This window comes from Syngnathus typhle, linkage group LG2 (genome assembly GCF_033458585.1).
Source record: "Syngnathus typhle isolate RoL2023-S1 ecotype Sweden linkage group LG2, RoL_Styp_1.0, whole genome shotgun sequence".
In the NCBI taxonomy this organism is placed as follows: Eukaryota; Metazoa; Chordata; class Actinopteri; order Syngnathiformes; family Syngnathidae; genus Syngnathus; species Syngnathus typhle.
Genome location: NC_083739.1, coordinates 307,052 through 333,645, shown reverse-complemented (window position 1 = coordinate 333,645; position 26,594 = coordinate 307,052). Strand labels below are relative to the sequence as shown.

Sequence of the window (26,594 nt, the reverse complement as noted above, 5' to 3'; positions counted from 1 at the left end):
CGTAAAAGAAGATTTTCTGAACAGCGCCCCCTGGGCACAATCAATGGAACGGTACCAAAATTCAAGAAATGAATGAATTTGGAATGAGACGCATTACATTTTGGAATTTTTGATCTTTTGAATTATTTCGATCATCCCTTTATCTACATGTTTTTAACTGTTTATTTCATGTCAATGATATATTACAATGTTACATTATCTAATGTGTTGAGAGCTTGACGCAATACATCTTGACACATTTAACCATTTCATTATATATATATTTATTGATTTAATTAGGTCACTCTTGGTCCGCCATAGCAATCTGAAGATGCACGGCTATGATATGTAAGATAAAAGTTGTATCCTCTTTATTGAACCATCAACCAACCACCTTTTTTTGAACCAGCAACACCCATTACAATAAAATGAGTCAATAAAAACAATTTCCCCTGAAAACTAGCGGCAAAGTGTTGAAAGCATAAAAAACTCATGTGGGAGGATACTCAAAATACTTTTTTGGGGGGGTTGTTGTTGTTGTTTGCATACAAGCGGCATACACATGCACTGTAGCTAGAAATGAAAATGAACATTCAGTCAGTCTAATGATGATTGATGGAAAATCCTTCGAGAGTCCTTTCTTATAACATTTTTCTCAAAGGTACGCAAATCTCATCCACTAGCAAAAAATAAACTGTTTTCTCCTGTAACCAACCACTTTCTTTATGCACAGCATGCAGCTTCCCTTTTTCAACAACCAATTTCTTCAAAGAAATAAATGAGCCCCATCCCAAGTTTTGGTGTAACAAAGGTTAAAATAGCTTGCTTCGTTTTCAAAACTCACGTTTACATAAACATAAAAAGGAATCCCCATCATTACTAGCCATATTTGAGACAAAATGAACTCAACGCGTCTGTCTGTACACCTCGTGCCGCTGTCAAATTGGACAAGCGCTGCGCTGCACTGCACTGCCCTGCCCTGCAACCATTCACATCTCGTCCGTGGAATCCGAGAAAGACCGCTCCCTCCGCTCACGGCCTGTGACGAAGTTGAGCAAGTCGACAGCGGTGACCACCCCAAAGACCATCTGCTTTAAACTGGGAGAGCCGTCTGTCAAGTCTGGAAAATCAAGTAGAACAGAAGGGGGGAATCAACTACCGGACTCAGATATTGACATCACCGAGCCTTTTCTATTCCCAAATCAAGTCTGAATTGCCTCTTGTCGTCATGGTAACAAATGCAGCGAGCGGGATATTTCAACAACTTACACTGGATCTGCTCATGAACCACCAAGGCAAAGTGATCTATTTCCAGAATTCGGGACAACTTTCCCAAGTTATCCAACAGGCGGATCTGAAATGATGAGGCAAGGTGACAATGAAAGAAATGAGCTATTAAAAACAATTGATTGAACATGTATATATATAAAAAATATGAAATACTCAGTCAATATTAGTCCAAATTAAACCTGCGAGGAGCCTTTCTAATTTAATAAGGAGTCAAACCTGTTTGAACTGCTTGTAGAGCACTTTGTTAACCGGGTCCGACAGCTTGATCTTCCCCGCAAGAATAGAAGCCAGCATGTTCCCCAAAGTCACCATGCCCAGGATGACCCTACACAAAAGTACGCAAACACACAATGAAGCATTTGGCGGCGGCGGCGGCGGCCGTTTCTACGCTCAGAGGTCACGCACGCACCCCGACTCATCCACAACTGGGGCCTGGTCAAAGCCCTTCTCTTTGAGGATCTTGATGGTCCTCTGGCAGCTGACAGTCGGCAAGACGGTGAGAGGTGCGCACAGGTTCAAATTTTGCACGTTTAGGTTCCACCACCTGAGCGAGAAGAGACAGTACTTCCTGTTAATGAATGTTCTGCACACTGACATCGTTTTCAACATACCAAGGTTTTTTCACCATCAGCTCCTTCTCGCTCAAGAAGCCCTTCTGCACCATCCATTTGTCACTCAGGAATTTGGACCTTGGAGAAGACATTTTGACATCCATGAATCCACACTTAATCAGAGTTCATTATTAATCAGCGCTGGTTGGATACATCGGTGGAGAATGGTACGGGTGACTATAGAAAGGATGCCGTCCGTCCGTCCGTCCATCCATGGGCTGGATTTGCACTGCCCGCTTGAATCCATTGAAGCCAGGAGCGCATTACCTACCTACCTACCTACCTACCTACCTACCTACCTACCTACCTACCTACCTACCTACCGCATTTCAACCAATAGAGGTGGGTTAGCGGATGGTGTCTTTGTGGTTTTCTTTTGACGAATTGTCAATCTCATAGCCAATCGAATTCAGCGGATGTGTCTTTTTGGTTTTCTTTGGACTAATTCTCAATCTCGTTTAGATGGGGATTTGTGGCTGCTTGTGGCCAACGGGGGCAAAAAGATTTTGAAGGCACTGAGTCGGAACGGAGGAAGGAATCTTTGTCAACGGCCGTGAATGGGTTCAGTAAGGAGAAGAATTGCCGACAGTGGCTAAATGTGGTGAATTTCCAACGGCTGTCCAAAACCCACACACAGCCTTTGTCTTTTTTTCCCCCCGAGCAGCAGACCAAAGCACGTAGTGGCCTGCCTCATCGCGTGCGGCACCAAGCCTTACATGTAATTTCGGACGGAGTCCGGAAGGATGACCACGCAGCGTTGTCCTTCTTCCAACTCTTGGGCAACATTGACGGCAGCTGCCATGGCGGTGCCGGAGCTCCCCCCTGTTTCATTCCGTAGCGAGATAAGACAGCATGGCGCTTGGAATAGTTACTTCAAGGATGTTACCGGTTGGAAGCACTTACCGCACAGCAAGCCCTCATCCCTGATCAACATTCGAGACATATTGAAGGACTCCTCGTCATTGGACTTGTACCAGGTATCAATCACCTGACGATAGCCAACGTTTATTGCAAGTCAACACGCGGGCAGGCAGGCAGGCAGCCACGCAGGCAGGCGGGACCGCTGCTACTCACCGATCGGTCCAGGACTGTCGGAATAAAGTCATAGCCGATGCCCTCCACCTCGTACTGGGTCTTATCCGTCTTGTTCAGTTCTTCCGGCTCTGCGAGGCAAGAGCCCACTGGGTCGACACCGACAATCTGTCGACAGAATTGCAAGAGTTAGTCCCAGGCGTTTACGCCAAGGCAAACTTCAGTCCAGGTGACTATTTACAAATGATTCTATTCCTATTTGTTCAGTGGAACCTATTTGCTTGTCCCACTTTTTGTGCTCAACCTGCCTAAGATGCCAAGAGATGACGACAAAGCTCGGGCAACTAGCCAGCCGCTAGTGATCCATTTGAGTGGAGCAGTTGTGCTTGTCAACTTACCTTGATGTCGGGGCAAGACTCCTTGAGTTTCCGGGCTATGCCTGTAATGGTTCCTCCGGTGCCGGCTCCAGCCACCAGCATGTCTATTTGACCTGTCAAAAAAAGAAAAAAAACTCTCAAACACGGGATCCCAACACGCCGCCATTTGCGTCGCATACCGACCCTCGCACTGCTCCAGGATTTCTTCCGCCGTGGTGTCGTAGTGAGCCAGAGGGTTGCTGGGGTTGCGATACTGATCCAGGATGTGGGAATTGGGGATTTCGTTCTTCAGGCGCCAGGCAACGCCCACGTGGGATTCCGGGGAGTCAAAGCGAGCGCTGGTAGGCGTGCGGACGATCTCGGCTCCAAGCGCTCTCAGGACATCCACCTGTGTCGAGAATGGGGTTTTTTTGAACGAATGAACGTTCACAAACGGAAGTGTGCGGAGCAAATGGCGGCGGCGAGGTCAAGGCAAAGGCCTACCTACCTTCTCCATGCTCATTTTCTCCGGCATGACGATGATGCAGCGGTAGCCTTTCACAGCCGCGGCCAGAGCCAATCCGATACCTCAAGAGGAGCAAAGGACAAGGCTTTCTGTTTCCAGGCCATTTGTTGTTCTGGCAACACACGCACTGGCAAATACAAACACGCGTGCTCGCTCAATTACCGGTGTTGCCAGAGGTGGGCTCGATAATGGTGTCTCCCGGTTTGAGGACCCCCGCTCTCTCGGCGTCCTCCACCATTCGCAGACTGATTCTGTCTTTGACGCTGCCGCCGGCGTTGAAGAACTCGCACTTGGCCACTACGCAAACATTAGCAAGTTCGAAGGTTGGAAATAGACACTTGTTAGTCATGGTAGGAGTGAGTGATTCTATTTCTGGTTTTTCGTGCGTCTGGATTCAACAAATTCATCATTCCATCCATGCACACTAACACGTTAGGAATGCAGATACAATTATAAAACTATTTCTATTTTCCATTTTTTTTGCAACATTTCGGACTAGAAATAGCGGCATGTTCTCTTTTGTTCGTCACTGTAGCGTACGTAGCTTAGCTAAAATAGGAACTATCTAAAATACCATCCCAAACGTTTTATGACAAGCTACTGGCTGACAACTTATTAACAGTTAGTTGAAGTTTCCATTGATCCAACTGAGAATGCGTGTCGTTCTTTTCGGTTGACAAAATGTATCCCTTATGTCGAAACGTGTCAATTTGGAACGATGCGGTTAGAACGTCATCGTTATTTGTACCTCACTCATCAACTATTAATCGTCGACTCGTAATTCAAATTCAGGACGAACCGTGTCAAACACGTCGCCGTTGTAGAAACATTCTCGACGTGTGCACGGAAACTCACAAATTTCACATTTGAGTCCAAAAGCTTTGGGGATTTTGTTGAGCCGCACCATAGGAGTGTCACCGATTCGGTGCAAAATGTTGGGAAGAATTCTCGGCGTGGGCGTTCTGTCAGGAGAAAAATCGTAAAAACAAGCAAGGGTGTCAGCAAAAAAAACAAAAACAAGCAAGGGTGTCAGGAAAAAAAAAAAAAAAAGCAAGGGTGTAAGCAAAAAAAACAAAATCCCCCCCTACTGCCAACAGCCGTTTGGTCTGATCAGAACATTTTCTTCTCTGTTGACAAACACTACAAGTTTTGGCCAAAGTGAAAGAAAAGTCTCACCGTTTGATTTGGGGATGAGGGGATTCCGTCTCTGAGACCCCCAACCTCCACGTGCAGCGGCTCGGCAGGTCCGGACGGATCCATTTCCTCTGAGCGCTCGGCTCGCTATTGTCCCCCAATGCAGGAGCACCGTCAAGGCTGTTAAGCGACACCGTACCCTCCCGCTGTTTGACTTCACCGTTGCTTTGGTGAGCTAGCTTGGCAGCGTGGGGGCAGATGGAGCTTTTGACAGGGCTCTCTTTGGACATGGGTACTGATGGCATGGCTTGCTTGCTTTGGAAGAACCAAAAGAAATATACATTGGATTTAATTGGCGCCGCCGCGCTCAAGAAGTTGTGCAGAAAAAGCTGACATTTGGAACATCCTATGAAAAAGTTTGAAGGAGGACGTGGACCATGTATTTCTCATTATTGCGCAACAGTCTGAAAAGCAAAAAAGACAGCTGGATAAACAAGTACACTGAAACAATTTTGTAATCATTCCAGGCCGTATCGAGTCACGTCAACAATGATTAAACCCAGGCTGTTTAGATTCTTCAAGGCTGTCGTTTACATATTTGCTTTTTATACACATTCATTGAAATGGATGGAACGCATTGTGGAAAAAGAGACTTTTGAATTGTCTGCATACTGCATGGTTGGGTCTTTCGAGGATCTTCACATGCACCAAATGGGAAGCATTTGCTTCTTTCCAAAGGGCTACCCGAGTTATTCCTGCAAATTGCGTCAGCCCAATTTGCGTAATGACCAGGCACACAGAGTTTTGACAGAACATGCTATTAAGACACATGACACCATTGTCATAGTGTAGGTATTCAGTGAATCACAGTCACGCTGCCAAACCAAGAACTGAAATAAACAAGCTTATCTTGATCAGGCACTCAAAACCAAAAGCACATACTTACGGAAACTGATTCTCAAAGATGCTTTTGCTTTCTTTAAACAACTTGGTAATGATGTCATTACCAGGAAATGAATGTTTAAAAAAACCACAATACTGCAATACTGTGCAGTCGTAATAAAACAGAAAATCCAGAGGGAGTCTGGATAGAACGAATACTGCTGAATGTTTTTGTTCTTGGCCAATGAATGACTCTTTTTACCTGCCTAATAATATTATTATTCTTTCATTCTATGTCGTATTAATGCTCTTAAACATCCTTCCATTTTCACATCGAGTTCACGTATAGCATTTGTAGGTTTACATAGCCTGGCCAAACTTTAATGTGACTGAGCTGTCTCATTATATGGCCGTTTTGTTTGCATGTCTTAGTGCTATTCGGAACCTATTCCTAACCCTATTTCTAGTTTTAAAATGGGTTTGACCTCATCACACGTTTCCCCTTAAAAAGTATGGACAAGCACAATCCCATGGACAAGCACAATCCCGACTCTTGGGAACGTACGCATGTCGTTCACTGCAGGCCAAGATGCTAATTTCAGTGGCATCGACTAAACAGGGAAACCTGATCTGCTGTGCGACACACAACTAACTGCATATAGCAGCAGCACTCAGTTCAGACACGTGCGGATTCAAACAGGGATCATCTATTTTGTGTGCATGCAGGAATTCAGGCCGCAGTTGGAAATAAGAACTTAATTGTTTGCCTGGTTCAATAAAGATGAAGTAACAATACAAAAGAATTCAGTGGCTAAATCAGTAGCAAATGTATATGATCCTATGGAGTATTATTGATGTGGGGCATAATCAGCTGTCAAAATGTCAACACATTGTGGGAAAGTTATTTTCATCCGGGGAAAAAAGGAAGAAGAAAAACACCACTGTCTGCACCGTCAGCGGAAAGCAAAACGCAGCAAGCCAGCCAGCCAGCCAGCCAGCCAGCCATAACAAAAGGGCTACTACCTACGTACGCATGAAGAGCAGGAATGGAGAGCAAAAAGACACAACGTGACGAATGCAAAGATGAAACAAGTCCTCGGCGTATTGGTGCGGAAGAGCGCGTCGGCGAAAGATGCTGCGACTCTGGCAATCTTGCGTCAGAACAAAGCAAATGTGCAAACAGTCATCTCCTCCAGCTTCTCCAAAGGGAGAGACAGAGAGGACGAAAAGGTCATAAGAGAACATTCTGCTCCAACCTCCCTTTACTGCTAAATGATGAGCTCAAACCATGGTTTCGACGGACCACTAAGGCGCTGCTGTTGCATCAGCTTGCTCGCTTGCTTGCTTGCTTGCACGATGGCACAGGTCACGGCGAAAGAGCTTTCATTTAACATGATGACTTTTTCTTAAGCCCTGTAGCGCGATGGCACACTTCTCACTCACCTATGAATTCAAATGTAGTCGCTCCCCAAATAAACAGAGGAAAAGAGACGGCACACGGGCGATTCGGTGACAATAGTGCGCAGAAAACAATTGGTCGCTTCCGCTTCCAAGCGTGCGTGTGGACTTGTAAGCATCAGGCACCTCGCTGATTGGCTGCGGTGAGGGCGTCGCGTCTGCTCCACGAATCAGGAGCGTCTTTCGACAGCGGATTGGCTCACGCAGTCCCCGCCCTGCCCCGCCCCCTGTTTCTGACGTTTTGCGACACTCCCGCAGTCGGCGCCGCGCCGCGCCACGCCGCGCCACGCCGCGCCCCGCCCCCCTTTCCCGTTTGTTGACACAACGCAACGCAACGGACATGTCGGAAAACCTGATGACGTTTACAATGACTAGCGATGCACGCGGGCTAGAAAGAAGTCACCTCTAAAAGCGGACCAACGCACTTCAGTTAAAAACTGACTGCCAGCCACGACTGGAGACACTTTCGTATTAGGCAGGCATTCCAATTGTACTTGTTTTCTTCTTTTTTCTTACCCCGTTTTGTTGTTGTATAAATTTGACACAAAACCTTGATGACATTTGACACATATTTTGGTTTGAACCACATGTAATCAGTAATACGTTGCTGTTCTCTGATAAGCAACTGAGGGAGGGAACGAGGGATGGAGGGAACCAGGGAGGGCCCTGCAATCGTGGGAAGGACGTCACTTGTCGAAGACAGGTGTTTCTGAAAATCTCAAGTCAAAACATATGTTCTACACTACTGACTGGCTCCATGATGATTTGGAGTGAAATAGTTTCTTCACCACTAAAATACGTAACGCCTCCTTTCCCCCCCCCCCCCACACACAGCCGATTGGAATTATTTCCCACATGTAGGAATGTCACACGATTTGGAAAGAAATGAAGTGATAGTTTCTGAAGTAAAAAAAGCAGAGTAACAAATCTGTTTTATTGAGAAAGCCAGCAGCCGTTTGTAAAAAAAGGAAAGAAAAGAAAAGCACGATAAGAAGTCACCAAAAGTGGAAATGAGCGTTTTCACTGCGAGGCTTTTGGAGACGGGGTTTTGGTCGAGGTCTTCAGAACCTTCCTGAGCGTTCTCTGTCTCTCGACCGCCGTCTTTCACGGTCCCGCCGCCGATCCTTCGAACGGGAGCGTCTGTCCTGGGAACGCGAGCGTTGCCTACCGGCAGAGAAAAAGAAAGCAAATTATGTTTATGTAGTACAAGTAGTGAATCAAAGTAAGTGATGCGTCCCGACCTTTTTCTACGACGTCCGTACAACTCTCGCCGAAGTTCCCTCGATATAGGTTTCAGGTGCATGAAGTTGCAGAACCCACCTCGGGTGCACTCTCTGGAAAACAGTTGGGAGGTGTGATCAAAGCATCTGTCAAGTGACATTTGCAAAGAAGCGCAAACATTTTCAAAAGTCACTCGTCTATATTGATAATCCCCACGGTAGCAGGAAAATCAATAACGTAGTCGCCAAAATCATTCATTAGGAATGAGGCCATTTGCAGTGGGGGGGGGGGGGGACATGTGATCGGGAGATGCTTCAGTGCGCCGCGAAATGACCCAAAACACTCAAAGGGAAAAAAGGTCTTTGAAGCCAAATGGAGAATTTGTACTTGTGCTGTTCATTTTCTTCGTCGTTTTTTTGTTTGTTTCCAGCCGGCATGTGACATCAGCAACTTCAAATCAAACTTTTCAGACACATCTGGGTGGAAAGCACGAGCGCTACGTAAAGACTTGATCACGTGTTGTCCACTTGATGGCTGCCGTCAACCAAGCGGATGCAGCGCTTGAATGCAATGTCCCGCAAATCGAGATTTGCTCAAAAATGTCCTCTCCCATTTTGACCGTTTCGAAAGGATACGGTGGAGTTTCGGGCTCATCATCCCGACTGCCGTTCCTCACCCCATTTCGTATTGGCGGCAGCAAGCTTCCCTGAAGTCAGTGACAGGGGAGAGCTCGGCGTGGACGGGCTGGGCGTTGAACCAGCGGTTGTTCAAGTCCAGGACAGCTTTTTCCGCATCCTCTTCGCGACGGAACTGCACGCCAAAAACGTGGGAAGAAGGTGCCGCTTCTCGACGTCAACAATTTAGTACCTTGACGTAGACGTTGCCAACAAGATGGTCGCCCAAGTTGTCGCAAACGTTCATCTCTTCTACTTCCCCGTACTTTTCCTCCATCTCCGTGAAGACCTCCTGCGTAAAAGCAAGTCCGGTCGAAAGCGTTCAAGGCCACTTTTCAAGGTCAAATTGCAGCGTGACTTTGATTTGGAATTCTTGGGAGATGGACATATCTGCTGCGGAAGCACAGCAGTGGAACAAAAGTTAAGAGTACAACATGACAAGCTCCAGTTTGATATGGCTTGAAAACTCAAGTTCAAGACTGCTGCACTTAAAAGGGAAGGATACAAAAAAAGGACTCGCCTCAAAGAACTCGTCATAGTGCTCCTGCATTTCCACATCACTGACGGCGCCTGAGGGGACAAGACGACATCGTCAAAAAGACTCAACTTGGGACATTCAGCGTGAAGTACAGCGTGTGCGGCGTGTGCGCGTTTAACATTTAGGAAAACTACAACTTGGACAATGATTTCATGACGTGCGCAATGTCACGGTCAACTTCTCGATGCTCTAGCCGCAAACACAAAATGGGGTGAGCGACCCGCTTCTGCGGATCGGACATTGTGTGCTCAGTGACGGCTGGGCGCAAAGCCCATAGGCCCAAACGGATATGGCTTCACACGTGGAGCCTGGATGTTTGATTAGAGGTGCAGTCAAGGTTAATCCAAGGTGAGTTGGCCAGTGGTGGGCCGCTTAAGAGGAATCCAGCCTCAAATCAAAGCCAAATCAAAAGATGTTGTTTTTGTTCTTTTGCACGGGGGAGAGGGGGGGGGGCTCCTGGGGACGAAGAAGAACTTACAGTGCAAACCATCGGCAGACTTGGGCACAGTTTTCAAGGTTATGAAGGTAAATGTTCAAGGGGGGAAATGTTCTGAAATACAAAAACGCAAACTTCTGTGACAAAGAGCAAGGAAAAACGTGGCGCTGGGGAGGGAAAACATGTCATTAGAATCCACAGGAATGGCATCTTGCTCATCTTTGAGGGCTCAAAAAGAGCATCCAATGGCGCAAGTTTGAAAGCGCCTCGTGTCACAGCATGGAAAAACACATTAGACTTGCCTTTTTTTCCTTTCTTTCTTTCTTTCCTGAGTCAAAGTCAGGTTTCTAATCAGAATGCTGATAAAGAGAAACTGATACGTATTGCCGTTTATGCCCTCATGTGTTACGCAACATGCAGCTGTTTGGCAAAGTGCCATACGTACGGCTGAGCCGCAAGCGACGCCTCACGTGTGGTCGTAGCCTTGATAAATCACAGGGAGTGTCGGTGGGAAAGGCAGGGCAGGGCAGGGCAGGGCAGGGCAGGGCCGGGCAGGGCCGGGGGTACTTACAGCGCGACGCGTCGGCCGTCTGCGCGCTGTTCTGAGGGTTCCGGTAGATGTTCTGTATCAAAATAGTCTGCAGTGCGGCCGATTAGAACAAAAAGCAATTCAAAAGAGAAACACCGCTGTAGCAGCAATTGTTCAGCAACAACACCCTCACCTGGCTGAAAGTGGGCTTGTTGTGCAATCTCGAGCAGCGGTCTCCATGTCTGCAAGCTCCAATTTTAAAATAGAAGGAGCAATTGACCCTGGAGAGAGTGAAGGACTCAAATGAGCCAGCATACTTGGGCTGAAAGTGTTGCAATCTTTCTGATTTCCTTGAAATGACGTTTCAGCGCAGCGCAGCGCAGCGCACTCTTCACATTGCCTCACTTGTCTTCATCGTTGCTGCTTTTCATCAGACATTCAAAGCGCTTCCGCCTTGCTTCCTGTCTACTTTCTCGGTTCCCTTCATTTCACGTTGCATCTTTTCCAGACATTCGTCTCGACATTTTTATTCCCATAACTTCTGTTCTTCTTGAGTGGTGCAATTGTACATCTGGGCTTATCTAGCCACTCTTTTTAATGAGCCCCTTTTCATTTGACAAGATCATGGCTATGATTTCCCACGACTTGGTGTTCACGAGGTAAATAATGAGACTCAAAACATGTATTGTTTCGAATCAAATATCTGGGGCAGTGTAACTTGGGAAAGTTAACATGGTGCTTTGGTTTTTTTCTTGGATTCTTTAACCACCATCTTGGCATTATAGTTGATTTTCTATGAATATCAAGCACATCGTTGATGCATATCATTATTTAAAAGTATCCTGAACGGAACGATTCCGATCGTGACGTGCTTGCGACAATCGATTTCATGCAAGACTTTGGGCTGTTCCTCTGCAAATGAAACAACCCCGCCAATTTCTGCAAACCACTTCCTTAGCGATGACTGGGCCAGTAACAACAACAAGAACAACAACACTTTGAAAAGACGCTAAGTTTCGAGCGTTGAATCCTGTTTCATTCATTGAGTTAGCTCGGCTCCCTAGCTCCTCTTGCTAATATCACCGCTATTCTTGACGAGCCAACACTATCGACTGAGCTAGCGCTCTAGCTCGGGAACTGCACTGCTGCGAGTCAATCGTCTTTCTCGCTTTACTAAACATAACAGAGAAGCAAACTTACTTGTCTTTCTCTGTGCCGAAAATGGACGCCAGATACTCCGCCATTTTCGGCTCGTCGGAAGCGTACCTCGTCCGCCGTGACGTCACGGAATGACGTCGCCGCGCCAGCATTTGTGCAATGACACATAGAACCACACGACGGCGCTGTTGTGAAGAAAAGACCATGCCATCAAGTGTTGTTCAACTATTTGGCGCGAGGGAAAGCGTTGTGGCTGCTGGCCACTAGCGCTTTTTTTTTGCAAGACACCTCTTTAGGCATGCCTTCAATTGCTTTGACTCTTGATTTCACTACTTTTCTGTTGTTTCATGCTGATATTCTATGGATTGTTAAAGCTGTCATCAAGTGCAAAAAAGAAAGGAGCAAACAGGGTGGAGATTGATGGACACCGTGCAGCGTGCAGCGTCATTCCGGCCGAGAGCTTGCTTCCAATCCCCTAGCTGTGCCAATCCTCCAATCAAAGCGCCAGGCAGGCAGGCAGGCAGGCAGGCATCAGAAGGTGCGATACCGAGTCGACGGACCGCAACGGGAGAGAGCTGCTGACATTTGCACGGCATGACGTGACCTTTCCCCGGGAGCGGATTTGCCGAACACGCTTGGCTTTGTACCCCGCTTTTTCTTCTCGTCCACGGAGCAAAACACTTGCGGGCGCCCAAGCCGCCGCCTTCCCCCACCGGAAGGAAGGAAGTGAGCGAGCGAGCGAGCGAGCGAGCGAGCGAGCGAGCTCAGACGCCTGACTCCGGTGACGCAAAGCAGCGGGAAGTCGAAGGACGTCAATCATCTCACACAGCCCAGGCCAGGAACCGAGACCGTTCCGAGCACAGCCACCTGTTGTGTTGTGTCCTGCCTGCCTGCCCGCCCCCACCACCACCACAGCACCCCACGAGCGAGCAAGTGACATCACCGGGGAAAAGTTTGAACTTTACTCAGTCAACCCAAACCTTGAGCTCAACGCACATGAGTCACGAGTGACTCATCAGGCAACTTGTCTCATTGCATCGTTGTGATCAAGGCGAGATCATGTCATTTGTTCCATGGAAATCCCAGACACTTCCTCAACTACGGAAAAACGAGTGTGGCGGGCGATACTCCTTTTGAACATTTTGGCAGGTTGGAACAGGGACTCAAACAACAAGCCCAATCACAAACAAAGGAAAACACCCGGAACCCAAGTAGCGTGGGAGGGAGATAGGTGACTCTCACAAATAAGTGACGTTCATCTGTGTTGGGAATGGCCCAATCTTACTCAGGTCAACCACCTGTGAATCCTGTAAATTGTCACCATTGAATTGACCTTTTGCTTTACAAGCAATGGCGTCTTTCGCCCAAGATCAAAATCACCCTGTAGAAATGACATTTACTAGTTATTTGCTCCATTTAAGAGCAGGCCTTTATCATTTTGGTTTGTTTTATCACAAGAAGTGTAATTGGTTCCAAACCCACCCGCGATTGGCCAACGTCCGCCATGTCGACAAAATAGATTGTTACAATATCCATCAAATACTTTGATGAACCTTGATTGTATTTTTTGAAACGCTTTTTTGTAATCCTCATAAAGTCCATGTGACTTTCAGGAACATTCTTATTTACAGAACACAGGCCCAACATCTGGGTCACACTCCGGCCCCAGCCTGAATCTGCAGGGTAAAGCACTCACACACGCTCGGTTCCCTTTGCTGAGTTGTGCGCAAAGACTTTGGGTTATCCCGATGCTCAGCGCCAGCTCAACTGAATTGAACACGCAGCGAGGCTTGCTTTGACGGCAGGCAAACATGTGAGCTGCGAGTTGCTCCAAATTGCCTGCTGTTTGGCCTTTATCCTCGACCAACATATTACTGCACATATTCGTTGACGTACAGTCAAAATCTTGCTTTGTCTGCGTGACTCTTTGGTACTGCCGTCTAGTGGCTGAAACACGCACAGGCCAAGGGCGCACACACACACACACACACACACACACACACACACACACCGTTTACTTTTTGACATTAGGGCCTTACTTCGATTAGGGCCTAATCATACGTGCTGTGCTTTCATAAAGGACAGAATAACAGAGTGACCAAAAAATGAGTGATGCAGAAAAACATGATCAAACTCCACAAGAAAAGCTACGATGAATAAATTCAAAATCATTTGGGAAGTTCATTTTCACACTGGAAGCTTTGAAACATTAGCAGTACATTATTTATTTTGTGTGGCATGATTATTATAGGCTCTTTGGGAAAAGTTCTCAATTGAAATGAAACGTGAGTTTCAATTGGCCTGTTAGTAAAAGGGAGATGGCTAAGACGGAGTGCGTGCGTGATGTGTGTAAAAAAAATAAAAAAAAAAAGTTTGTAAAAGACCCGCCCCCAGATGAGAGCATGTGCATGATTAACGTGTTCAGCTTACCCACCACGGAGAGTCAAATTCCCTCAGCCCACAACAGAGCAGCGGCAACAGCAGAAGACCAGAGCAGAGCAGAGCAGAGCAGAGCAGAGCAGCGCTGGTGCTGGTGCTGGTGGCGCTTGTTTGCGGTCCGATCGCAGCAGCACCATGGCTGCGCTGGTGAGCCTCGACCTCCCTCTTTTCCTCCTCCTGCTCGGATGCTCTCACGGCGGCCTACAGGAGCAGATCAGGAGCGGCTGCAAGAAATGGACGCGAGTGCTGAGTGAGGTTTGCTGTGACGAGTGTCACCCGGGTGAGTTGAAACCTTTTTGGCCGGCTGCATCATGATTCCATCTCGGCTCGAGATTTAGGAGCAAGGGCAAATGTGTATTTATGTATATATATATATACACATATACAGTATATATACGTACATATATACACACATATATATATATACACATACATATATACACACACAATTCAATTCAACTTTTGCAAAAAAAACAACAACAACAACCCAATTATTGTCGTCGTTTTGTACAAAAAGGAAATTGGGTCAAATCAACCCAACTTCTTGGGTCGGTGTGATTTTGAAGCCAAAGTGGGTTGTTTTTGCACCCAGTATTTTTCACAGGTAATATTCCAAAGAGGAGCACATGCAGCTTCTCGTTTGAGTAGAAACAAAAAAGAAAAAGGTTTTGTCAGTGAATATCCCGCTCGGGCTTTGAGGATTTGTTTGGCCCGTAAGCGAAGGAACTTTGCTTTTGTCGAATTTGCGCGCAGGCAACCGGCTGGTGTCGCCCTGCGGCGCCGACCCCGGCAATCTTTGCACTCCTTGTGAGAGCGGGACATACAGCCAGAAGGCCAAAGACTACAAGTGCTCCAGGTGCACTCAGTGCGAAGGTCAGTCAGCCTTTCCCCCGACACTCGAGCCCAAAGCCGACTTTGTTTCTCAAAGCCTTCCACCGCAAATGCGCTCGGCCTCGCAGGGGCGCAGGTTCTGCTGAAGGCGTGTTCGGCCACCGGCGACACGCTCTGCGGCTGCAAGGAAGGGCTGCTGTGCGGCGACGAGCGCTGCTCCTTCTGCCGGAAAAAGTGCGGCAAAGGCGAGGAGCCCGCTGACAAACGTAAGTTGAGCGCCGACTCCCGGCCGTTTGGTCCGGACCAGGCCCCTCCCTCCAATGCCCACTTGGCCGCAGGTTCTTGCAGAACGTGTGCGAACGGAACCTTCAACGACCAAATCCATCAGAAGTGCAAGCCCTGGAGTACCAGGTGAGATTACGGGCGCGCACTGGACGGCGGGCGGGCGGGCGGGCGAGCGAGCGTCCCCTGACGACACGGCGTTCTCACCAGGTGTCCTGGTCCGGACCAAATGGCAGCCGGCGGCGATGCCTTCAGCGACATCATGTGCGCCAACGTTTCGCGCAGCAATCGGAAAGGTATGACGTCAATTCCCTCCCGCGCAGGTGGCGCTTTGGCTTTGCAGGCAGGCCACGGCTCTGTGTCTTTCAGAACAGCCCGGCGCGGAGCAGGCCAGGCTGCCGGACTGGCCAGTGTTGACGGGCCTGTGTCTGATGGCCTCGAGCGTCGCTCTCGTCGTCGTCATCGGCGTGTACCGCCGCGAGAGAAACAAGAAGACGACGGCGGTCCAAACGGCCCGAGTTCCTGTCGAGAGCACAGGTACGAAAGGGACTCGGTGCCATCTGGCCTGGGCGGGAAGTTCACCTTGGTTTGACGGCTTTGCCAGCAGGGTTTGGATGCGCTTGTTAACCATCCTGTTGTCACCTCTTGCCTTCTCTAGAAGAGCCCAACACACTCATCGCAGTTGAATGCAGTTTCCACGAAGCCCAGGAAGAGCAGGGAAGCAGCTCGCAGTCTTCAGCCTCCAAAGACTGCTGGCAGCAACTGGTGGTGTGAAGGAAATCAAATTTCTACACTCGACGGAAGGAAGAAGAAGAAGAAAAGAAAACAAGACCCCTGTTGGGTCCATCTTCTTGGGATGTGCTGCAACCTTCTGTTGAGGGTGGGACATTTCACTCAGTCAAGACTTGCAGACAAAAGCTGCCGCTCTGTGTCCCATGAGACGGGTGGGGGTGGGGGGCGTCCTGCTAAGAATTGCTCTTTCTTAGCAATTGTTGTTGGGTTTTGCTGCACCGGTCCTCGTGAAATATGTATGGGGGGGTAAAAAAAAAAAAAAGAAAAGGAAAAAAAAAAAGACCATGTATCTCTTCCCAGGTGCCAGGCTAGACTTGGACTTTTGGGTATTTCCCAATTTCTTTCCCATGATTCCACCCCTCCGCGACAGGGGGCATATCATGAATCTTCATTTGCATGGTCTGAAGAATGTTTTGCTTTCCCTTTGGCGCCTCCAAAACCAAAATGCCAGCTCCGCCACTGTTAAGTTGGGCTTTCTCGCCCACGCGTACTCTTTCATTGTGCGTATTGGTGTCGAAGTTGGGCTTTTGCGATGACGTTGCGTGCAAGCTGCGACTGGCTCCAAAATGGGCCGGCCATGGGATTGCATCCAAGATGACTGCGTGGATTTTGCTTTCTCACCAAGCGCCGCCTTTGTGACCATGGCTGAACGCAGATTGTTCTCCATCGTTGCCATTTCAAGGAAACTCAAGGTGACGTAGACTGCCGCGGCTAAACCACACGTGGAAGGAAAGAGGACATCCTGTGCTTGGTATTTTGCTGACTGACATTTGAGCGCATGCCACCGTGGGCAGCGACGACATCACAGCGAGGGACTTTTCTTCCAATGAGCATTTCTTCTGACTTCCCGTCTCGCAAGTGAAATAAAAAGTCCCGAGTTGGTGACAAATATAGGATGACAAGCTTGTCCCAAAGTATGTTTGGGCCTTTTTCACACATCTTTGCCTACTCAAATCCCCCTGGTTCATCTGTTCTCAGGCTGCCATTTACATGAAACAATCTCACAAATCCAGACGTGCATGAACGTGCTGCTGTATTCAAGCAAATATTGTGAAAGACAAGCGACAAATAATAGAAAAATAACAATGCCATTTTCATGTTAAAAAAAAAAAAAAAAAAGGCTCAACTATTTTTGTGCTGTATGCTAAAGAAACAAAAACAAAGTGGCCCCAAAACGGGATACAAGCCGCCATTCAAGCCATTTTGGACTTGCAATATGAGCGCTTCACGTTGGCAGCTAACTCAAGTCAACCCGGTTTCCAAAAAGCATCACTTTGGCAAATAGGGAAAGATCCTTCCAAAAAAAAAAAAAGAAAGGCCTGGCTAACTTGTGGCAAGACTCTGGTGGGATTCCTCAAGGCACTTATGCTGCTTCATTGGAATATTCCCGTAAAGTACAAGCTTACGGAGTGCCCCCCCTCCCCCCCCCCTTAAAATTCACACCAAATCAACACCAGCAGTTTTTGAGTTACGAGCGTGGCCGCGCAACGACTTCCGCTCGTGTCTCGAGGCACCGCCCGACAGCGATGGTACGCGCTTCCGCAGAGACCTTGGAATGAGACTAGATTGCCTTTCAGGAAGAATCCAAAATGGAATGGGTACAAATGTCCGTGTCATTGTTGTTTACACTTTTCCTTCTTTTCTTTGGCTTTGTCCTTTTGACGCTTGGTGGGCGGGATGAAGGCGGGCTCCTCCAGTAAGCGCCGCGGGCCGGGAAGCCGCTGACGGGCGCTGCCTGCTTTGGGGGAAAAGGATGTGAGTGTCTGTCCGGCCACCTATTGTTTAGGAAGACCCGATCAGGTCGAGGCTACCGCTCTGCTCCGTTTGGAGGATGTCCGCCCCTTGCCTCTTGGCCCGGAAGGTCGGGTCCAGTTCCTCCGCAATGTTCTGGACCGGCGGCGATTGTCTGCGTAGGAACGGCGACGCGAGCAGGTCAGCGGGTGAGACGCCGTCCAAACAGAGGCGGGACCGCTTGCTTACCTCAGCGTTGACACGGGGCTGGCCAGAGAGCGGTCCTCCACGGGGGTGGGGAGCCCCTCCTCCGATTCCACCTGTCTGTCTGGCGCCGCCCTCCGGTCGTGACGGTGCGACGTCGGTTCTTCCAGCTGCCGTGAGATGCGGTTTGACTCCATCTCTTGCTTCTGCATGTAGTGAGCGATTTCCTAGAGACAAACGCTTACTGAGGTTCCCGTCGCTCAAGCGAGGAGCAACGCGTGGCGTGGCGTGCTCCTACCTCATCCTGAGCCACCTGTGCGACCCGGAAGTCCCCCTCGGGGTAGCGACCACATGGCGGCCGTCGGGAGGTCTGACCAAAGACAAAAGGACAAAGACAACGAATCAAATCAAGTTGAAGAAGCGCGTCGTCGACAACCTTGGCGAATGGCCATCAAACTCTGACATGGACATCCCCTTTTTTTTCATCCGCTTTTCATATTATGTATCATTTGTGCCTTCTCTGCATTTATTTCAACCTGGCAGGTTTTCCTTGCCCTTTTGGGAGCTTAAGATCAGGGGATGCTTTGAGAAGAATGATCAATTGTTTGTCTGGATGTGAAGAAGCCCTTTGAGACTGCTTGTGATTTAGGGCTATACAAATCAACTTGACTTGTAGCTTCTTTTCTTTGCCGTTTAGCCGCGTCCCCATCAAGATCATCAGCAAAGACGTTTAACGCTTTCCCCAACTGAGTGCGCGTTCGCTCACCAATTGCGTGTCTTGACAATCCCCTCTCCAAATTCACTTGAACAGTAGCCGTGCGTGCGTGCGTGTGCGTGTGCGTGCGTGCGTCCCATACCCCGGCCAACAAGTTGTTTTCTTGCTCGTGTAGCTTGCGGGCCAGCTCCTCATCATGAAGGACCTGCTGCAGGTCCCCCAGGTCCAGGCTGCTCTGCTTCTTCTTCGGGGGCAACGACGCTCCTAACGGGGCCAGACGTTGAGCAACCATAAGGCTCCAGAGAAAAGCAAAAACCGTCAATGGCTGTCCGAGACGAGCAAAAGGAGGGAGGCGGAGAAATCGCACCCTGACGATGATGTCGGGCTTTCAAGAAGGAATCGAGAGTGACAGACACGCTTAAGAAATGAAAGCGCTGGCGTTGAGCTGGGAAACCCCCAAGCGGCACCAAGACCCAAAGTTCGCACACCCAGATGAGGCGGGAGAAAGGAGAGCCAGACCAGAGCCAAAGGAGACGCTCCTCCGCCGCTTCTGCCTTGTCACGCTACCTGGTGCCGAGCGTCTCCGCCCGAGCCAGCTGCCGGTTCTCCTCGGAAAGCTCCGCTGCGCTCCCCTCCGCCCTCCTGCCTCCTCGTCTGAACCGAAAGCTTGTTCGGCGCTCCGGTGGCCGTCAGCGATCCTCTCCGGCGGCTCCTCGTGCACGTCGGCGAGCCCCCTCCCCCCGTCATGACGCGCCCAGCCGTTGCCCGCTCCTCCGCCACCCATGTGGGAAAAGCGGCCGTCCAGTCTGCGCTCCCGCTCGCCGACATCCCGGCGGGATGAGCTCCTCCTTTCCCGGATGTCGCCGTGGAAACTGTGCCTGGCGGAGGCCGCTCTTAGGAAAGCCGTCCCGTGCGGGGGGTGGCTCGGGCCACTTTGGGGGGTGATTTTCAGCGGCGCCCCGCTCCCTCCCAAGCTGACGGGAACGCCTCGCTCTCGGAGGACGTGGCCCAGCATCTGCCACAGACGCGGCACGCTGGCGTCCGGGGGTCTGCCCCGGCAGGAGCTCCCGCCGCCCGTGGCAAAGCGCACGCGTTTGTCGGCGTTGTCTCCGCTGCCCCGTCTCGGGCGGTCGTGAACCCCGACGGATTGGCTGCGCCGCCACCGCCGCTGTTCTCCGGCCTCCGCTGCTCCCGAGGCCCCGTCCTGGCCGGCCCGCGGCGGCCCATTTTCTACTCGCCGGTCCACCTCCCGTTGCCGCTCCTCAGCACGGCCGTAACACTCTTCCTCTGCGACGCTGCCAGGAGTGTAGTGGCCGTGTCTCTCCCCAGGTAGACGAAGTGACAATCGGCGATGGAGAGGCGGCGCCGCCGCCGGGTCGCGTCTTTGATTTGCTCTCTGTTCAAAGCGGTCCGAGTGTGGGTGCAACGACTCGCTGGCAAAAGCCCGGCCAGGGTGGTAAGGTGGCGGTGATGGGCGGCTGTGCTCAGCAGGGTTGCGAGTGTTACAATCGTGCCACCTGCTGGTAGTAGGCGAGTAGAGCGCCTGAGCGGGACGGCGTCCGCTGAGTGCATGCTGACGCTGGCTCGGTAGCGGCGGCATACAAGCGCCGCCGCCGGAGCTGCCTTCATTTATGCCAAACGTGCAAACACAAAAGCGGGTAGGGGGATGCCGTTAGCGGGTTCCACAGTTTTACGACGCTGACGTGCCGCTATGCTAGCTAGCTCAATAGGAGTGTCAGCGAGCGTGCCAGTGTCAGCGTGCCAATTACGGAGGCAAAACATGGAGGTGTTGCTTCAGTGACAACTTCATTTGAATACAATTACTCTCTCATTTCTCTCTTTGCTCAAAACAGTCTGTCCACTCTGGGGCTGAGAGAAAAGGACTCAGATGCCGGAGGGAGGGAGGGTGGTAGATTGGGCCTTAACTGGGGCTACGCACATTTCTCAAGTGGCGCCATTCGTACGTACGAGAAACAAATCCAATCAATTGCACCCTTTTACGACCACAATTCCAAAATTGGTTCCGCAAAAAGCGCATTCCCAAAGTCTTTCGTCATTATCTGTTCCGGCGCGGATCTGTCTGATTTCAGCTTCCACGTCCAAATCCAGTTTGGCCGAGGGGGGCCTCAGAATCAGCCCGTGGAAATCGATTGCTTTTGTTTTTCTGAACGGTTCAGACATGACCTTCGCGTCACAGGCCAAGCTGGGCCGAAATAGCGTCAGCGTGTTTTGGTCCTCCCATCGGTTGGCCAGAGCGAGCCAAATTCATCTCGTAAGCGCCATGAGTCGTCTCGTGTACAAAACGTGCTTGGAGAAATCAAGCTGCCTTGCCAGCAAACACCTTTAGAAACGCAAAGAGCAGCACATCTGCCTGCCTGCCTGCGTGCGTGCGTGCGTGCGTGGCTGCCTGACTGCGTGTCTGCCTGCCTGCGTGTCTGCCTGCCTGCGTGTCTGCCTGCCTGCCTGTCTGCCTGCGTGGCTGCCTGCGTGGCTGCCTGTCTGCCTGCGTGGCTGCCTGTCTGCCTGCGTGGCTGCCTGTCTGGGTGGCTGCCTGCCGCTCTCAACAAGCAGGCAAACAAACAAATCAATCAAATAAATAAAAAATATAGCCCAAAATAGCATGTAACGCATACCTCGGTGGTGCTCCTCTTCCCTGGCTCTCCTCCTCATCAGCTCTTCTTCCTCCTGCATCTGTTCGGCCATTTCCTTCAGACAGACACACATGCAAATATTGATTTGTATGACGGACGGACCGGAATGACAGCTGATTGTAAAACTTGAACTGAGAATGCCTTTGACAACCAGTAGGTAGGTAGCAGCAACGTAGCACGTGCTGTCTGTCTGTCTGTCTGTCTGACTGACTGACTGACTGGTCAGCTCTTGGTGCTTGGCGCTGATGACCTCCTCACCACAGCAACCCAAAGCCGAAGAAGTCATGATGCCGTGTGTTTATTTAGGCCCTGAAGGTCTTCCTTGGATGAAACACCCGAAGGAAATAACCTCAACAAATTGCTGGATGCACGAGAGAGAGAGCGAGCGAGCGAGCGAGCTAGCTAACATTTGCCGTTTGGCAGTGCAAATGTGTGCCTTGGACAACGTTGCCAGTTACACTGACAGCCAAGCGGGTCAGCTCACAAGTACAATGGGCTTTCCTCCAAGCGCAGAAAAGGGTGGCAGGCACCCCCTTTCGATTGGGCTCAGCTTGGGGTTGCATGCAGCCAACGCAAGCTGACTTCAAACGTAGTACGGAGGTGAGTGAGAGCTGGCTCCGTGGCGCTCCTTCTGGCTCTGTTCACCCATGGCTAGCTAGAGGGGCTCTCAAGTAAACGCATGGGTGCCATTGTTTGACCGGCGCAAAGCGAGACGGGCTCCAAAGCATAGGAGAGTTTGTCAAAAGGGGAGCTTTGCTACCGTTTGAGCACATTCGCAGCCCTGCGTGCTCGCTCGCTCGCTCGCTCACCTGGTCGTCCCGCTCCCGCCTCCGGACCTCTTGGGCCCGCCTCCGGATCTCCTCCTGGATGAGGCGAGCGTACTCAAAGTCGTCGTCTTCCTCCTCCTCCCTGCGGCACAGTAGCAGGTGGTGGACATTTGCATCAGAGAGCGACGCGGCGGCGCAGGAACGAGGCTCCGCCTACAGTTGTCTGGACTCTTGCCTCAGCAGGGCTCGGCGCCGCCGCTCCTCCTCCTCATCCTGGAGCCGCTTGGCCACACGGATGTCGTTCTGCACCAGCTGGTTCTTCTGAACGTTGTTGGAGTAGTACTGCTCGACTAAAGCAAACGCAGAGTGGCGCACAACGTCAACATAGTCCAAACAGGGCTTCCAAAGCAAAAGGAATGGCAACTTGGCAAAGGACGGCTCGCAAACCCAAAAAGACACACACGTCGTATTGCTCGTATCTCAAGGCACTCTCCTAAGACGTGTTTGTAGCTCGAGGAGGTCATTCTCTTGTGTTAAGATGAGCGGAAGGCTACGAAAACACACACACACAGTGGCAGGCAAAGCTTGCTTGGTGTTGGACTGGTACTTACTTTCCTGCTCCTGGAGATTGTGTGCCAACACACCATCTTCCAACACAGCAAAGCTTTGGCACACTGAAACAACAGCAAAGTGCAAGTTCAAAACCACCACAACAACAACAACTCGGAATGTCAAAGGGGTTTCCTTGGGAGAAAGCGGGCATTTGCAGAGCCGCTCGGGCCAGAGTGGGACCGTGAAGTGAAGCGGGAGGAGCCCCCGACCGAGGCTGCCCCAAGTTCAAGCGGAGGCCAGCCGCACTCTGATTCTTCAAAGCCGAGAGAGACGTGGACCAAAGTCTGTCACCGCAAACGAAGCCTCTACGAAGGATGCCGAGCAGCCGTCTGCGTTTGCGGCGCGGCCGAGACAAGCCAACCAACAAAGGTGGCGGCGGCCGACGTGCGAACGCTGCCAGGGTGTGGCAGAATTGCCGGCGAACTTGTTTTTCCAAACTCGCAAGCGGAGCGTGCGCCCAACAGGTTTGGAGGCATTCGAGTGCAATAGGGAAAAGCGCGCACTTGGCGCCATCTGAGCTACAAAGCCTTTTCTTGCTCTTGCTTGCCCCAAAGCACAAAGGCGGGAGGGACACCCCCGGGCCAGCCAGCCAGCCAGCCAGCAGTATCAAGTCCTGGTCCTAAGACGTGCCATTCTCAGAGCGCCAATGGCTTTCCAGCCACCGTCGGCACGCTGGACCGGCCGGCTCTGCCCAATGACGTTGCACACTGGCTCCTTTGTGTCGGGGGTCCTATAGCAAGGCCGTCATGAGTGCGCGCCTGAGAGCGAGCGGGCCGAAAGCCACCAATTGGACTTTGAGAATGTGGCTCATCCAGACACCTTCTCCTCCTGACTTGCATGTGCCCATACAGTGAGAGAAAAGCAGTCGTGCTACAAAAAGACAAACTAAGTGTTTTGTTTTGCTTTTAAAACAAGAAGATCTGAATCAGAGTGATCATCAGCGTGTCTTTTGATCGCTCACCTTCCTGCACACGGGGGAGGTTGGATTGGTCGATCTGGAGCTCTGCCATCACTGGGCCATCACTGGAGCCATCACTGGAGCCATCACTGGGGCCATCACTGGGGCATCACTGGGGCCATCAGTGGGGCCATCAGTGGGGCCATCAGTGGGGCCATCAGTGGGGCCATCAGTGGGGCGTCACTGTATCGAGCGAGGTGCTTCCTAACAAGGCAACATTGGAGAGTCACCGTCAGTCACCACGAGCACAACATCGATGACGGCTTTTGCTTTCAACGACTAAAAGTGGTCAACTGGTTCCTCCCAAGTGACACACTTCCAGTAGGTTCAATTCACAAAACACATTTGTGTCTGAGTACGAGACAGTTTGAAACGGAGCACCTTCTTTTTTTTCTTCTGCCCCCTGTCGCAGCAGTGACTTTTCAACAAGTAGCCGTAGCCGTAGCCGTAGCCGCCGACGTTGACAACCAGCAGCCCAGCGACAACTTTCGTCGTCCTTCCTTTCTTCCTTGCGTGTCCTGCAGCTCAACGGTACAAATCGTTCGTCGTTAAATTAGCCCAACAGTTGCCGTCCGTTCAAATAAAACAAAAGCCCAACGTGGACATTGAAACTTGAATCCGAGGTGGACTCACTGCGGTACGGTGCGGTGCGGTGTGGTGAGTCCAGTGTGAGGATATCGGCTGGTGTGTTCGCGTGTTTCCGGGAAGTCAGGATTCAGCTCTCGTGCCAGATGCCAGTGTATTCGCTACTTTCACTCAAAAATAGATCCGGCCTTGATTTCGTCAATAATCAATGTCCACTGCTTGCAAACAAAAAAAGGTTAATTTGTTCGACGCTTCAGTTTTCTGCTTTGGAAAATGTCCACTGTCTTTGAATGCGGCATTTTTTCCCCAACACGTTACAGACAGGCGCAATATCGAGTCTTTGGGCCAGGCGGCCCACTAAGAATGAATGGAGACACCGAATACAGAATGAGAGAGAGTTCTTGGGCCCGGCCAGTGTTCAGGAGCCACGGGCTCGAGACCCACTTGGTTCCAAATGATACGCAGGATTTCGACACCTAATGTCGCCCCCTACTGGTTGATGCTAGAACACATTTATGTAGTAGACCACCAAATTGGGAGCGCTGTTCCGTTGGAGGAATGGGGTGTCAAACAGAAGGTGGGCGTAGCACTAGAGTTACTTAGAAAATCACCTCTTTTTTTAAAATCAGCTTTCCCAATGAGGATAATCAGGAATACACTATCAATGTGCTAAATGATCGCTGCAAGCGGCCGTTTCCAATGCAATATCTGCATAAAGGCCTATTTCCAGCACCACCCCTCCAGTGTGGTCCATTGTGTTTGCTCATTGTGTTAGAAGGCTAATGGATGATTAGAACCCCCCCCCCCCCCCCCCCCCCCGTGTAAGTATATTAGTTTTAGTGGAATTGTCTGAAAGGCCATTTGCGACCTTCACTAGCTGAAGATGCATCACGGGCAGCGCTTCAAATGGCTCCAAATGATTGGGACAAGCGTGAGCACAAATTGCGTGTGCAGCGTGAAACATCTTACCGGAGGTGCATCCAACTTGTCCAGAGTGTCCAGCTTCCTTCCCAAAAAAGAGAGGTGAGCCTGCTTCGGACTCCAGCCTCAAAAGCGCAACCTCGAAGTTCAGCTCCATCCAGAAAGCAATGAAAGCAGGAGAGAATGTTTCTGCGGGTATCCCACCATGGCTAAACTGAGATAAACAAGTTCAACTAAGCTGAGCCAAGCTAAACTAAGCAAAGCTAAGGTAAGATAAACGAGAACCACTCTTGGTTTTGGACAGAACACAAGGCGCTGGCTGGCTTCAAAAGACAAGCAACAGTTTAACACAAGGTTCCGATGCTTTTTTTCTTTTCTCCATTTTTTTATTATTTTACAGCAGAAAGAATAGAAAGCATTCAGAAAACATCTTCCGTATTTAAGGGCATTTCAAAATGTTTTGCATGGCTTCAGCATCGGAAATCTTTTTTTTTTTTTTTTTAACATATCCATCGAGTCAGTGACGTGTGTACATGCACAGTTACAAAAATAAAAGCTACAAAGAGAAGGGGAAGAGGTAGGCTTGGGTTGGCTTGGGTCAAGTCAGGTCAGGTCAGGTCAGGTCAGGTCAGGTCAGGTCAGGTCAGGTCAGGTCAGGGGGTGAGAAGAAAGCAAAAACACACCAGGAGAAGATGCAAAGGGAGCTGGAACATCAGAAGGCAAGGAAAAAAGTCACAGAACAGGGGAAGACAGAGAAAGAGCAGCAGCTCAAGAGGAGAGGAAAGCAGATCTAACACTAGTTGATCACATGCAAAGTGTGGAGGAGCCCGAGCTTCCTATCAAATTTGGGCCTTTTTTGGGGGAATTATTATTGAAAACGTGCAGTTGGGCGCCATCTGGTTTCTCTCCAGAAACCATCAAACGCTCGTCTTGCATAACCGAGGCCTCTTTATTGCTGTGTGTTGACGAGCGCAAGACGTCGCCAGACTGACTACCCGTTGTCCGCTGGGGGCAGGACGGGGCCAAAACAGCAAGCAAGAGGAAAAGTACATTCTCAAGTGTCTCGCCGGCCGTCCAAACACAGTTGAGCTTCTCGTGCGCTCGCCTGTACATTGGACGTCAACAAGAAAGAATATGTTTGTCCTCTGCTTTCCTTTGCCCTATTTTGACACCCCGCCTGCCCGCCTAAAACACATCTTGGACCATCTTGGACATGTACGCTGCGACGTCGCCTTCTGTATTGTTTCACAAACAAAAAGGCTCATTTCAAGCAGGCTGAAAA

General features: G+C 50.1%; 4 protein-coding genes across 17 annotated transcripts; 1 reads left to right on the top strand and 3 right to left on the bottom strand.

The window, feature by feature from the left end:
• Nucleotides 1-328: 328 nt before the first annotated feature.
• On the bottom strand, nucleotides 329-7,414 carry LOC133144118 (cystathionine beta-synthase-like). 2 transcript variants are annotated; one of them, XM_061266560.1, is made up of 15 exons: nucleotides 7,254-7,414; nucleotides 4,971-5,243; nucleotides 4,650-4,756; nucleotides 3,957-4,091; nucleotides 3,777-3,856; nucleotides 3,473-3,677; nucleotides 3,311-3,402; nucleotides 2,955-3,080; nucleotides 2,784-2,868; nucleotides 2,597-2,702; nucleotides 1,881-1,958; nucleotides 1,679-1,813; nucleotides 1,486-1,594; nucleotides 1,249-1,333; nucleotides 329-1,099 (listed from the first exon to the last, which is right to left on the bottom strand). In XM_061266560.1, the coding sequence occupies exons 2-15, from the start codon at nucleotides 5,231-5,233 to the stop codon at nucleotides 969-971; spliced, it is 1,737 nt and encodes a 578-aa protein (XP_061122544.1). In that variant the 5' UTR covers nucleotides 5,234-5,243; nucleotides 7,254-7,414; the 3' UTR covers nucleotides 329-968. The 2 variants fall into 2 exon arrangements, with proteins under 2 accessions (XP_061122544.1, XP_061122554.1); XM_061266570.1 differs by having other exon boundaries at nucleotides 4,971-5,239; nucleotides 7,254-7,404.
• A 751-nt stretch (nucleotides 7,415-8,165) lies between these two features.
• LOC133144488 (splicing factor U2AF 35 kDa subunit-like) lies at nucleotides 8,166-12,177 on the bottom strand. 2 transcript variants are annotated; one of them, XM_061267226.1, is made up of 8 exons: nucleotides 11,867-12,177; nucleotides 10,860-10,947; nucleotides 10,709-10,775; nucleotides 9,684-9,733; nucleotides 9,357-9,455; nucleotides 9,166-9,299; nucleotides 8,510-8,602; nucleotides 8,166-8,432 (listed from the first exon to the last, which is right to left on the bottom strand). In XM_061267226.1, exons 1-8 carry the CDS (start codon nucleotides 12,028-12,030, stop codon nucleotides 8,330-8,332), a joined length of 798 nt encoding a protein of 265 aa, XP_061123210.1. In that variant the 5' UTR covers nucleotides 12,031-12,177; the 3' UTR covers nucleotides 8,166-8,329. The 2 variants fall into 2 exon arrangements, with proteins under 2 accessions (XP_061123210.1, XP_061123218.1); XM_061267234.1 differs by lacking the exon at nucleotides 11,867-12,177 and adding an exon at nucleotides 11,072-11,212.
• A 419-nt stretch (nucleotides 12,178-12,596) lies between these two features.
• Nucleotides 12,597-17,419, top strand: LOC133144464 (tumor necrosis factor receptor superfamily member 9-like). Of its 2 annotated transcripts, none has more exons than XM_061267183.1 (7): nucleotides 12,597-14,543; nucleotides 15,017-15,136; nucleotides 15,223-15,360; nucleotides 15,433-15,505; nucleotides 15,587-15,672; nucleotides 15,751-15,913; nucleotides 16,035-17,419. In XM_061267183.1, the coding sequence occupies exons 1-7, from the start codon at nucleotides 14,399-14,401 to the stop codon at nucleotides 16,060-16,062; spliced, it is 753 nt and encodes a 250-aa protein (XP_061123167.1). In that variant the 5' UTR covers nucleotides 12,597-14,398; the 3' UTR covers nucleotides 16,063-17,419. The 2 variants fall into 2 exon arrangements, with proteins under 2 accessions (XP_061123167.1, XP_061123159.1); XM_061267175.1 differs by having other exon boundaries at nucleotides 15,746-15,913.
• On the bottom strand, nucleotides 17,185-24,861 carry ccdc187 (coiled-coil domain containing 187). 11 transcript variants are annotated; one of them, XM_061266488.1, is made up of 13 exons: nucleotides 24,188-24,861; nucleotides 23,810-24,010; nucleotides 22,848-23,718; nucleotides 22,700-22,786; nucleotides 22,454-22,586; nucleotides 22,279-22,378; nucleotides 21,452-21,524; nucleotides 19,386-20,441; nucleotides 18,961-19,082; nucleotides 18,402-18,473; nucleotides 18,149-18,330; nucleotides 17,980-18,074; nucleotides 17,185-17,906 (listed from the first exon to the last, which is right to left on the bottom strand). In XM_061266488.1, the coding sequence occupies exons 4-13, from the start codon at nucleotides 22,758-22,760 to the stop codon at nucleotides 17,782-17,784; spliced, it is 2,019 nt and encodes a 672-aa protein (XP_061122472.1). In that variant the 5' UTR covers nucleotides 22,761-22,786; nucleotides 22,848-23,718; nucleotides 23,810-24,010; nucleotides 24,188-24,861; the 3' UTR covers nucleotides 17,185-17,781. The 11 variants fall into 11 exon arrangements, with proteins under 11 accessions (XP_061122472.1, XP_061122481.1, XP_061122489.1 ...); XM_061266497.1 differs by having other exon boundaries at nucleotides 22,472-22,586; XM_061266505.1 differs by having other exon boundaries at nucleotides 22,279-22,375; nucleotides 22,472-22,586.
• Between the last annotated feature and the right edge of the window lie 1,733 nt (nucleotides 24,862-26,594).